The sequence below is a fragment of the Petaurus breviceps genome, unplaced genomic scaffold, assembly GCF_028583685.1.
Source record: "Petaurus breviceps papuanus isolate PSGF00001 unplaced genomic scaffold, PetGlider_PUasm1.0 118, whole genome shotgun sequence".
Taxonomy (NCBI): Eukaryota; Metazoa; Chordata; class Mammalia; order Diprotodontia; family Petauridae; genus Petaurus; species Petaurus breviceps.
The window spans coordinates 12,707,237-12,721,105 of record NW_027185616.1 but is presented as its reverse complement, the minus strand read 5'-3'; the positions used below and the strand labels follow the sequence as shown (position 1 = coordinate 12,721,105).

At 35.8% G+C, this 13,869-nt stretch overlaps 1 protein-coding gene across 8 annotated transcripts in view; it reads left to right on the top strand.

Moving 5' to 3' along the window:
• SNX29 (sorting nexin 29) overlaps positions 1-13,869 on the top strand; it is a 691,881-nt gene that overhangs the window by 388,903 nt on the left and 289,109 nt on the right. For all 8 annotated transcript variants that reach the window (XM_069086196.1, XM_069086188.1, XM_069086239.1 and 5 more), the window contains one exon: positions 10,562-10,678. In XM_069086196.1, the coding sequence (XP_068942297.1) occupies positions 10,562-10,678 (117 nt within the window). The remainder of the gene's footprint in view (positions 1-10,561; positions 10,679-13,869) is intronic.

Genomic DNA, 13,869 nt, shown 5'->3' with positions numbered 1-13,869 from the left:
CTTTGAAGAAGATTGAAGAAGGGGTAGTGCTAGAGGATTAGTCTCAGACTTTTAAAGAATCGCCTGAGGGCCGTTAGAGGTCAGACCTCTTGCCTGGAGTCACATGGCTCTTATTATGGCTGCAGTGGAATCTAGACCCAGATCCAGCCTGCACAACTTGTGACCCTTGCAGGGCTTACAGTCTTCTGGCTACTTGCAGCCAAAGAATTTCTGCTACATTTAGAGGATGTTTTCCTCTACATTTTTCACAGGTCCTGGGAAGCCTTTGGCATGCTGCAGCTGGTACAGGCCTAACCCAGAGGTTTTTGCCTCCCAGGCCAGTGCTTTATCCTCCTGCCTCTCATTTTTCAAGGTAGAGAATGAACGATTACGAGAAGGCTGAACTACTCAACCCTCAATTTACTGCTCTTTTCTCTGAGAAGAATAATTTTGGGACTGGGAAGGATAGAACACAAATGTTTGATGCCTCAATGACTTCAAGTCACTCCATTTGGACAATAACCTATGTCCATTGTTGATGTTGTTTGTTCTTACTTTTTTGAAGAGGACCAATGACATCATGGGGTGATATATTGACATTTAAGTGAGTTGTACAGTCTCCATCGATACTAAAGTAAATAACGGACTCTGCAAGATCTTGGAGGGTTAGAGAATACTCCAGCTGAGCAGCTGCTCTGGCTTTTGCAAAAGTGAACAGGGCCTTCATTGTTGTCCAGCAAGCACTGAGACCTAGGAAATAGAATAAGACATAGAGGCAAGCCTTCAGCACACTATAGGCTTCATGTAGATCTATGGGAGATCACACATGAGAATTACATAGGATGAGAAATTATGGATGAGTTGTGTTCTGTTTATGAAGAGAGATCCCACGTTTGAGACTGCGCTGATTGTGACCAGTTTTGAACTATTCTCTCTTCTGTTTGCCAGCCTGCTTTTAGAATGTTGAATTGAAAATCTAGAAAACTTCAAATATGGAAAGGTTTCTAAAACAGTTAGGTGGCAACACTTTATATTAAGGTAGAGGAGACTATTTTACCACTGATATTTAAGACAGTTTGGGCTGAATACTAAGAAAATACATATTCTTTTAATAAATATATATTTTTTCAATTAGCCAAAATTTGCCTGCAGAATGTGCATTATTAAATGAAATCACGTGGCACTTGGGCTCTTTATCCCTGCTCACGGCCTTGCTTTCATGCCCTAGGAAGATCATGTCACTGTTGAGTAAATCCAAGAAGTGTTTTCATTATTTTGCATTTCCATTTTTCCCAGCAGAGAGATGTGCACATACTTATGCATTTATGTATGTATGCATGCATGTGTATTTGACTCAGCCAAAGGGAGAATGTTGTTATTCTTGTGTAATTTTAGAACAAGAAGACATGTGCACATTTCACACTTTATCTAAATTCTGTATTTTGCAGATGAGGAAACTGAGGTCCACAGAAGTGAATTGACTTGGCCTAGGTCACCTAGCTACTAGTTGCATATTCAGGATTAGAACAATAGTATCCTGACTCAGTCTCCTGTTCTCACCTATAAGTGCTCTCCTATTACTCACTGTATTTTTGTTTGTTTCACCAGTGATCATAATCTGCTTGTGTGGTAGGTAATGAATGTAGGACTGATGTCATTTGTGAGGAATCTCAAAGAAAGACAGGGATTCTAACGTCCTGATCTTGTGTAGCTCTTGGAGAAAAAAAAAAGAATCATGATAGGAATGATTCATGGTTGCAGCCTCTTGTTTAAAAGCTATTTCTGAGTCCTAAATTTTTATTTCCTTTTACTCTGAAGATATAAAATATTATTCAAAGATTCCTATTATTATAGGAGTCTATTTACACAGAAGCATGTGACATGGTGTGTATGTGGGAATCAGCATATTAAAATTCATAGATTCAATGGCCAGTTTAGTTACAGTCTCCGTAAAGGTAAATCTGGCCATTCCACTAGCTTTAGAAATAATCATCATTACAGATTTGATCAGCTTTTTCTCTGTGAAAGGAAAGCATTGTCTGATATGGTCCAGACAGTTTTTATAGCCAGGGAGAAACTGGATTGTGGCAGCATAGGATAAACACAGGGAGCTGGGATGTTTCTATGTTTAATGCATTTATGGAAAATGATTTTAATGCAATTCCTCCCAATGCAAAATATCAGCTTTGGAAATGGCAGTGGAGTTTATTTAAAGATCTCATTCTGTGGTGCATATTAGCAGGTATTTAGTGGCAATACTGGCAGTTGTAGAATTCCTGCCTACTATGTGGTAAATTGATTCACAGCCTTTAGTAGGCTCATGAAGGGCTGATGTGATTTCAATTTGAAAATGTCCACAGAAATGTTATTAGAGATATTGTGTTTGTTACAGGCCAAAAGGATATAAAATAAAACCTTTTAAGTAGAAAAGAAATAGGAAAATTAGGTATATTAATTTCATGTCTGTATTAAGAGTGATTAAATGGTAGTAAATTATTTTTCATTTTCTAATTATGTGGTTCTTGCTACATGCTTTATCAGTTTTACACCATGATTGAAGCCTTCTTTTAAAGAAATAGGGACTGTGGAAATAGGGTCATTACTGGTTATATGAAATCCCACAAATTAATAGAAGAATTAGGATTAGAGTTTAGGGCATAATGTTAAATTTGTTGCTTATCCTGAGCTGTAATATTCTTTGTTTTCAAGGAACAAACAGAACTTGTCTCCTATTTAAAATTTCATGTCATGGTAAATGATCTCTTCTAGCTATCATTATCATTTATTGAGCACGTAAAGTATAAAATTTACTTTGAATTGATGCAGAGAAGTATGATATAGGTCCTGCCCTTAAGGAACTTGACATTACATTATAAGGCAAATTATGTAATTACTACTTTAATTGCTTAAATTACACAGTTGAAAACCATTTATTAATGGTATCACACATAGGACCTAAAGAACTATATGAATTAAGTTTAAGTGAGCCTAGTTCCTTCCTGTGAGAAGCTTCCAGATTGAATTCAACAAGAAAAGGCAATGGGGCATGGAGATGACAAGAACATCGGAAAAGTATATGAATACATTAAAATATTTATTAGATTAAAATATAACCTGCTGTTATATTGATATTGAACTGGACTAGTATTGGCATTCTTGTTATAAATGAAACTAGAAGACATAAACAAGTTGCAGCCAAATGGAGTAATGGTTCACAGGTTCTCCTTGGAGAGGTAAATACAAGGACTGATAAAATAAATTTCCTCTTGCATTCCAAAGCAGTAAGAAATATCATTTCATGGCACACTGATCACCTAGTCTGATGGTGCACACAGTGAATGTAAATAAATAGACCACCATGAAAATAATTGCACTTTGTACATTAACATCTGTTATGGAAAATGAAGTAGAGAAACTCTGATGAGGCCCTGTCATTCATCCCAGACTTAACATATACCTTGATGCTTGATGACTTCAATGCCAGGATAGGCAGAGGGGAAAATTAAGAAATATAAGATGGCAAAGACTTGTAGCTTACTCAGAAAGCTTCCATTAACAAGAATAAATGAACTGTATGTCATAAATACTTCAAGAAGAGAGATGCAACATTTTGGAAATGATGAGGAACTAACAACTCCATGAAAAAGGAAATTGATTGTATCTTAATAGATGTGAAACCCTTTGTTATAGATATTGGATTTATTTTTGAATCATTTACCTGTATTCAGTTAGATCATTATTTAATTAGTACAAAAACAAAAATTAGCATCAAATTAGAAGAAAGATAAAGAAAAGATCATATATTTGGAGCTAAAATGGATCGTGGCGATCCTCATCTATTCAAATAAGCTGCTGATTCAGAAAAATGAGTATTAGGTTAAGGTATGAGATGGACTTTATTACTCTTTTTTATGTGGTTAACAGATTTAAATAACAATTGTTAATATTTAAGTAGTATTTTACTTTCATTATCTCATTTGATCTCACAATAGAACTTAAAAGAAAGTACTACTGCTTTAAGGGTTTTTTTTTTTTTTTGAGGGGGGAGTTGTCTTTTTTTATTAGGGCCTATGAGGAATTCCCAGGGTGGGAATTCCCTTTGCTGATGCAGATTTACAACTCATTTGGAGCAAAATGAAATTGGTAGAATTTCCATAGTGATAATTTCTCATCATTGAAGATAGAGAATCATTAAATTTGAAATCTGGCACTTTTGGTATGACATGTGCTATATGAGAAAATTGAAATGGCATTAAAAAAAATGAAATTTAGAAAAGTGACTGTACTCAAGCAAGTGTAAACATAAAAAAATCCCTGCACCACTATTTTCAAAATACAGGGATCAGTTTTCAGGGTTAATGTAAACAAGGGAAGACACCAAATAATGGGAAAAGATTGTAGATGGTGACATTAATATACAAAAGGGATATTGTATAGTAGCAAATAATGACATGCATGTGTGTTTTCTCATGTCTTTAAAATCTTTGAGAATTATCTACATGTAGTAGTCAGACTTTCAGAGATGATTAAAAAAAAATTGACATATTGTGTTTCAGTATAACAACAAATACCCAAGCAGACTTACATACAAAGTTACATTGCCTCCAGTTTGTTATCTGGAAAGAAGGTGTAAAACCAAGCATGAACAGCTTTCCAGAGGACTGCTGCTGTGAACAGCTTTAAGGTTCTGATCGCAAAGTATAGTGAACTCTCTATTCAGCAGTAAATTAAAGTAAAACATTTACAGAAACCAAAGTACAGCATTCACAATGTTATAACATAACTACATATTACTAAAGTGGCCACATAGTTTTAAACAAAAGATATTATTCAGTAAGTCCTTAACTCAATCATCCTTAAGGAGCAAGGCTCCTTAAGGGACACAAAATACAAAGGTCAAGGTTCTCCTCCTCTAGGTCACATGTCTTAATCTCTCAGTCAAAAAGTCTCCTTTCTTCTGTATTGTAGATTAGTTTCCAGTCGTCCTTAACTCAGTATGAGGTACAGGGCACAAAGTTCTCCACCCCTAGGGCACAGTAAATCATGATATTTTCAGTCAGCACTAAGTACCCAAGGAGATGTCTTTAAATCTTGACTTAAGGCTGGCTCTCAAATTCCATGGTTCCTCTTCCATGGGTCCAGCTCCGGCCTAAATCTACCCAACTGTCATCTGGATTCAAAGGTAGGCAGCTCTTAGCTCCTCATACAATTCCTCATCCAGCTCCTTGTCAAGTTCCATATTGAAGCTCACAGTGTCCAGTCCACCTCAAGTCCTTCACAATTTCTGTTTCTGGGAAGACAAAGCTTAACAGAGCCACAATAACATTCACACACATTGCTGGCACCATCATCAATTCACTGTCTGCCTGTGAAATCGACACAGACCCATGTACAAGGTCTGAGAACTCAATACAATGTCAGTATAGTCCCAGGACCTCTGAAATCCTCCTCCAGGACTTCGGTAAACAGACAACAAGAAAATCCTCTTTCAAGGCTTTCAGTAAGGTCCCAGGGCTTCTGTACAAAGTATCACAAACAAAAATCAACACAAACAAAACAGACAAAGTGCCTGGCCACCACAAAGTTCCACTTCTCAATTCTGCTCTTTCCCAGCTTGGGCTTCTTCTTATATATGGTTATTAGCTCCTCCCTGTTCTGCCCCTTCCTGTTTCATCAGCAAGTTCCTCCCCCTGTGGGTTTCACAAGTCCTGTTTCTTAACAAAGACTTGATAATCAAGGGCTAGGCTTAAAAGAAACTTGAACTGAAACAAGGTGCTGAATAATTAAATAGCTTAAACAAGGTGCTAAGTACTTCTTTGTTTGACATTACAGAAGGTTGTGGACTTTAACTTTGAAAAGACAAAACTAATATTGACCATTTTATTTGATCAGACTTTGTTACTTCTCAATAATTATTGTAGTGTTTGTTTCAGTTATTGTGTGTAAGATTCTTTTCAGTATATTTTTTCATTCTTTATTATTTCATGTGGGTCCTCCAATTTTTTTTCAAAATTCTTCATATTCTTCACTCATTGTGATTTATTGATATCTCATATTAAATACAATTGTCCATTTATTCCAATTATTGGGCACATATTTTATTTCCAATTCTTTGTTATAACAAATAATGGTACCATGAACATTTTTGTATATGTAGATTATTTTTCTTGCTGTTTATAACCCCCTTAGAGAGTTGGTATCTCTAGGGCTAAGGATATGAAAAAAAATTAGCAACTTTTCTTTCATAATTCCAAATTGTTCCCCAGTTTAGTTGAACCAATCCATAGTTCCAACAGCCGAGAATTAGTATGTCTTTATTCCCATAACCCAACAATGAATTATATCATCTTTTCTCTTCTTTTTTTCCTAGCTTAATGTGTGTGAAGTAGTACTAGATTTCAGAAGTAATTTTCTTAAGGAAACTTTCATCTTTAGTCATACAGTTGACTAACAATATCATGCCATCTTTATTGGTTACTGACTTCAAAAGCAGTATTGTAATATGTAGCCTTAAGTGCCCTTCTCCAGTAGGGAGCCTACTGTGCATATTTTATATAAAGATTATAAAAATTTTATGTGTAACAAATAGGCACTCAAATACTGAACCATTACCTATGAAATGTTAAAGGACATAGATGATTATCCAATAAGTGAGACTGGGTATGAGTGGTTATACGGGTAGGAGAATCAGGAGAGAGCATGGTCTCAAAATCCAAAACAGTAGGCAGTAGGGAAGAGGTTGGTGAACTGAGTCAAAAATTATATGTCAAGTATAATGAGGACTAAGAAGAAGCTGTCAAATTTGACAATTAAGAATTAAAGATGTTTTGTGGCAATTTTGGAGAGAACAGTTTTAAGGGAGCTGTGGGATTAGGATCTTGATTTAAAGGATTTGAAAGTATATGGAAGGTGAGGCAGAGTCCTCAGGTAGCTTTTTATAGAATTTGAACGTGAAAAGAATCAAAGAAAAGGATGATTGCTTTGAGGGAGTTGAAGAATTGAGTGATTTTTTAAAAGTATAATCAGATCTTTTTTGAGGTAGAGATTGAGGGGCCAGTTGATAAGGAATGAAGACAAAAAAAAGGGGAGAGCAATCCGAGGGGCAAATTGCTTGAAGACTGAAAGATATAAGATCAAGAACATAAAGCCTGAACCTTGTTAAGGAAAAGAGTCACTAGACCTTCCTTAGAGACTGGAGCAAAGAGTAAAAGAATAGAGGTTGCTGAGGGTGAGGGGTGGAGGCTGCACAAGGGTTTGGAACTGATAGTGAGGAGCAAGTCATTTGCCTTTTTTTGCTCCTGGCTCTGTGTGTCAGGGGCATGAGGGAAGGTGCCCCTGTTACTAGAGGACAGTGATGAATAAGCAGTGCTAGTAGGAGACCCTAGGCATAGAAGGGGCAAATAATGGCTCTTGGGGGTTTTACTCTCAAGAATTATTCACTGAATAGAACCATAACAATTTGTTTCAAGCATCAAGAGATAGCAATGGAAACAATGAAAAAAGAGATAAAACTTATATTAAGTGTTCACTAAATATCAGACACTGTATTAGATTTGGTTTTGAATCTCTGCTCAGCCACCTTGTGTGACCATCACTTAAATTATTTGAGTCTAAATTTATTCGTAAAACAAGTGGAATGGACTAGGTATCCTTCAGGAACCTTCCTGCCTCCAAAGCTAGTATACTGTGAGTAGGGGAGATTGTATTGAGAATATAGGTCTGAAAACACTTGATGATCAGGTCCCCATGGACCTGAATGGTACATTCAGTTGTACTATTTCCTTTGTCTCATTTAAAGATCATGGTGAATGATGCACAATCAGAAGATTCCTTGTTCATGGGAGCGTGTGTTTAGTCTGACTTGGTATATGAGACCCTATGTCTGTTCGAAGTCCTGAACATATGAAGTCTGGTTTCTGAGTCTCTCATCCTAGACTGTGTCCTGAACTGGAGAGCTTCAGTGTTGAAACCTTTAAGCCAGAGTGGAAACCTAGTGGTGAACAGCCTCACATCTGGTGCTCTGGTCTTAGGAAGGTATAGTCAAGCAATGGTGGTTTCTGTGTTTGCCGGCATATTAGTTATGAAAATCAGCCTTGTTGCTGTGGGTTAAGGCTGGGAGGTGGGGAGAGGAGCTTAGCTCAGACACTGAGTAGGCTGGGACTAGAGGTATCGCTCTCATCCACCAAGTACTTCCCTGCCTCTTCCAGAATTGTGATGGCAACTCGTGCTTGCTTCTGTTTGGCCTTTCCTCCCTCTCCTGACCCTTGCCCTTGCTAGATTTTCTTTTAAGTGTTTGGAAATAAAGCCTTACCATATCCTTACAACATAAAGCAGCTACTCTGAGTGGGAAGTGAGGGATGCCATCAACATAAAGAGACCAGTACTCATGTCTAGATTAACGTTATAAATACAAACAATTTGTTGGTATACCAGGAAGGATACAGGACCATTAATTAGGAGATTACATTGAACTTGGTTCTGGATCTGGTGAAGGCAAAATCTGTCCTCAAACTTGTGTTCTGCCCATTATTCTTTACCCTTTCTCTTCCAAAATCGGTCTGAGATACCATTTACCCAATACTTAAAGTTTAAAATATTATAATACTTTTTAACTCTTTATTGAACAACAATGAGGTCATTGTTTCAAATAGTAGTGTCCACTTCTTGACATTGGATCTTGACTTGAACTTGAAATCAGTTCCAGTGATCATTCAGAAAGATATGCATTAAAAGGCTATTGTTTCCATATTCAAAATCAAACTTTTATCATTCTGCTCCATAGAAGATTTTTGTCTCCTTCCTTGACCTTTTTTCAAGGGCTGACTTCATCTAAAGCTTCTTGAAGGCCATTTCTTAAACTTATCTCAAAAGTAGCAGCAGAGAATTTCTCTTAGCTATCTTAATTTTATTATATCCATTTTATACTTTAATTGTAGACTTGGATTTAACTAAAGTCCTTTAATTTATTATAATCAGTAGGGAAAATAGATTTTTAGAATTTATTTTCTTATTATTTAATACTATGGGCAATGGTTGCTTTTGTGTCTATATATTATTATGATCAAATAGTTGGTAACTTTGTGCAAATCACTGGGGATACTAAAAGATATCGTTGGGGCAATTAGGTGACACAATGGACACAACACTGGGTCTGGAATTAGGAAGACCTGAATTCAAATTCAGTTTCAGACTCCCTCTAGCTTTGTGACCTTGGGTAAATCACTTAACGTCCATCTGCCTTAGTTTCCCCATCTGTAAAATTAGGATAATAATAGCACCTACATGAAATGCTTAGCATAGTGCTTAATATTAAATAAACACTATATAAATGTTAATTCTTGTAGCCATTATATAAATTATCCCAGTCATTAGGGAATCTGGTCCATATAGGAAATATGGCACAATAACAGATCAAGTTTTAATCAAATAATTTATGTACTTATTACCTTTTAGTCTTGTCATTTTCAAAAAAAGTCCCAGTCCCTTTTTGTATAATTTGTTCCAATTCAGTTACTACTGTGGGACTTAAAGAGTACATTATGGTGGAATGAGACCATCTCATTCATTGAAAAGCTATAAATCTTTCCCTGAAGTGTTGAAGGAAAGACTTTGTAGTTTAACTGGAAATACCCAGGACTGGGATTGTGGCATGGGAGCAGGACAATATGCCATGACCTAGTACCCAATCTGAGGTGGTAGGTAGTAGTGCACACTTTCACAGAGGTACTGGGAAGAAAAGGAGGGATATAAGCAATAATGCCATCCTGTAAGATGCCATCCCTCAGACTTGGCACATTGTTAGAACAAGCTTTTGCCACTCTTCTACGTGCAGTAGATAGGATTCCTGGTTCCACCATCACTAAATATGTAAGAATAGCTCAGGAATGTGAAGAGAGCTAGGGCTTTTAGAAAGAGGGGGGAAGAGTATCACCCCATTGGCTAGGAAATTGGAGTTTTGTAGCGTGGAAGTTTCTAGGCATAAAAAAAAAGTGGAAAAGGTACCAGGTGGGAGAGGGGGCCATGAGATAACTTATCACCAGAGAGGTTAGGCCCAGAAAACCAGAGCCTTTTCTGGATTATCACAGTATAAGTATCTAAGATTGTAATGTATACTTAACAGGTAGCTTTGAATATACGAATTTACTTATTAAAAAAGCAACCATTTTTTTTCTTCCTCTGAATTAACTCAACTTTTGTGGAAATTAACTCTCTGGTTAAATTTTGCTAGAGAAAGAGTATTAGATTTGGAATCAGAGGACCTGGGACTGAATTCTGACTCTGTTGACTATTGCCATTATGATGTTAAGTCATTTTACCTCATTTGGCCTCAGTTTCCTTTTGTGCAAAATGAGTGGATTGTATTAAATGACTGCTAACAGTTCCAGCTTTAAATCCATAAACTGTAATCCAGTAGCCCTAAAACTAAGGTAATCATTTGATTTAGAAGTTTGACTTGAGTTTTGTTCCTTGTCAGTAGGCATGGTTTCTTTCGTTGTATTTATATACCTAGTGAGATGTCTGGTACATAGAAATGTTTAATAAATACTTGGTGATTGATTGACTGGGGTTGTATATATTTCAGGTGGCAGAAATGCATGGGGAACTTATCGAGTTCAATGAGCGACTACACCGAGCTCTAATTGCTAAGGAAGCTCTTGTATCCCAGATGAGACAGGAACTCATTGATCTTCGAGGACCAGTAAGTATTTTATATGTGAAACTCCCAAGATTCGTGTTAGAATATTTACTAAACTTCAATCCATTTAGTCAGTATAAGTGCAAAGCCTATGGCTCTCCATTTTCCTTGCCATTTCAGTCCTTTTGATTACATTAGGGAGAAAGTATATAGTAACCACTTATTTCTTTTCCTTATATCTGATCTTTTCTATGATTGAATGATAGTGAGAAGTGATGAATAGAAAGTTGGCCTTGGAGTAAGAAAGAAATGGGTTTAAGTCTTGCCTCTGATACCTACAAGCTGTGTTACTACAGTCAAGTCACCCAACTTCTATAAATTATAGATGAATTACTGATCTTCATTGAAGGAATTTTTTCCCCTGGGGTTTATCGATGAATCTAGAGAATTTATTATTTTGACAGTAAAAGCAAGTCAACAAGTATTTATTTAATTTATTTAACTTTATTTCCAAGTATTTATGTTTTAAAGATTAACATAGAAAATGTCTATAATAGCTTAGTAATTGCTCCCTCTGTGACTTTCTCTTTTTTATCCATTCCCTTCTATATTTGTTCACATGTTATTCTTTTTACAGATATAGTCAGTGTATCTACTGTCTGCTTATGTTTTCTTCATTTTATATTAGTCTCTCCAAATTTCTTTATATACCCCCTTACTTATATTTTAAATTGTGGTATTGCCCCCAAATAATCGATATACCAGGGTCTACTTAGCCATTTATTGAACATTCTTTATATGTCCAAAGAATTCTATTATCTATTTTCATATTTCATTTTTTTAGGATAGTGTACTTAGCTTGTTTTCCTCACAATGGAATTTATTGGCTCAAAACATATATTTATTTTCTGACTCTATTTCCAGATATGTCTAAAAAAGATAATGGTTAATTTACAAATTTACCAAATATGTATCCATTTTTCTACAGCCTTGTTAGAATTGAATTTTATAGCTTTTGGTTATTTTTGCTGATTCATATGCGTTTTTCTTATGGTGCAATTGAAAACATTTTAAGTGGTAGCTTAAATGTATATATATACTCTGTTGTAAATTGCTTATTCATATCCTTTGCCCATTTAGCTAATGGAAGACTAGATATTACCCTTGACATTTTTTTAATCAATTCCTTATGTTTTAAATGTTAATTTTCATTAGTTGTATTTGCCCTAAACTTTTCCTGATTTTAAATATTAAATATATAGCTATTTGTCTTGCAGAACTTTATAATAAAATCTTTTGTACCATATCTCTAATAATTTCTCCAATGTGATTAAAAGATTAAAATTTGTTTGCTTTTCACAATTAAGATATTTCAACTTCATTTTTGTAACTTTTTGTAGTTTAAAAAAAAATGATCCAATATAACAAATTTCCACATTAACTATGTCTCTCCCCTCCACCAATCTGCTTTCTATTCTGTTCTTTCCTTTTCCTTTCTTTTCTTTTCAGCTGGTAAGAGGGAAGCGTCTTGTGATTTTATTGGCTTGACACACTTACTAGCTGTGTGACCTTGGGCAAGTTGCTTAATCCCAATTGCCTTGCCTTTCCCCTCCAAAAAAAAGAAGCTTTTTTTTGTTTTTGTCTTTTTGAAATTAATAATTATACATCTTAGAGACATGAATTTTAGATTTTTTGTTTGTAGGGTAATATGATTTTCCCCAGGTGTTCATTTCTTACTCATTTTGAGATTTTTTTTTTCTATTTCTTCTAAGTGTCCACTATATCAGTTTTTCAGAAAGACATTTAACAAAGTTTTCTTAAGGATTTTGATCAGTTTCTTCAAGGAAATGTTCTAATTTTACTTTCTTTCCTATCTGATGACTTCTAGAGTCCTAGTTAACCTAATATTTGACTTTATCCATCTTAGAAGTCTTTTACTTTATTACTATATTGTCTATTCATCATTTATTTTGTTTTGCGACATTTTGTACCTGTTCTTTGATTTTATTCTCTGGTACTTCATTACCGATGAGGTTCAAGGTGTGTATGGTAGGTCATCTCAAAAGAATTCACTTAGCCTGTCTCCAAATCAAGTAAAAGAATTTATCTGGGATAGCCATGCTTCTCTTTAAGGGAGATCACGACTCCTTAAGGGGGGTTGCAGCTTAAGGGAAATCACAGTTTAAGGAGGAGGGCAGCTCCTAAAGGGAGAAAGTCCCTCCTAGCCAGGAGAAGCTAGGGATTCTTGTGGAGGAAAACTTGCTCTGGATGAGGAGATGAGGTAATCAGGAACCAAAAGGTAAGGTAATCAGGAACAGGAAAGGCAAATAGGTAAGGGGGCTGAAACTCAAAGTTTTGTGCTTCATTATTCCCTTATTCAGCCCATTTGTCCAGGGTGGAGGGGCCCTGGTTAGTTTCGGTATTTCTTAGACCAGTCCACTTGAATCTCATTATTTTCTAAAGTGTCTTTAAAGTGGTACTTGAGGTAATGGGCTTCTCCTTGACCAGTTGTATTTGAGTCTCATCAATTGCTATTTAAAATTCAACAATATTGTTTTTTGTAAATTGTACTCTATCTGTTTTTGGGGAGGAAAGAATCGATCTCTTTCTTCTCAGCAGATATATTTTATATTCTAGAATTTCTTTTGTTCCTTCTGGTGCTGATTGAACTTGTATTTCAGCAAGCTTTGTCCTGTCCTTTTATATTTTATTCGTTATCAAGTTATGGTTTTTCTTTTCCTTCTTCATTATCTGTTGCAAAAAGCTTACCTTTTTCTCTTTGTTGCTTCTCTGTAGTTTAATTTTCTTTAATATTCTGATAAGCAGTTGATCCCAGACAACAAAAGCAGCAGCAACAAGAAGTTTGGGATTGAGCTGGAGAGGGAACAGAAGCAGCAGCTGAGTTTGTTCTCTGTTACTGAAGCTGCTGCTACCGGTGTGGGCTGCTTTATAGAGGATGGTAGTCATGAGAAAGCATCCCAAAACAGGAAGCAGTTTTAGAAAGAAATGTATTTGGTTGTTTGGTAGAGAGAGAGCTGGAAGTGAGTGTGGGTCCCTGTGCAGTCACAGTGAGGTTTATACATTTTATAGCTTTGAAATGAGTACCTGCAGTCATGTGAGTAGTTAAGCAAGTTTGCAGTGGCGTCAGTGTGAAGACAAGGTCCATGGAGTGGTGTACCAGTGAGCATAAAATTCAGACTAAGGTCAATTAATATGTAAGCATAAATATTCTAATATGGAGAACCCCAAACCTC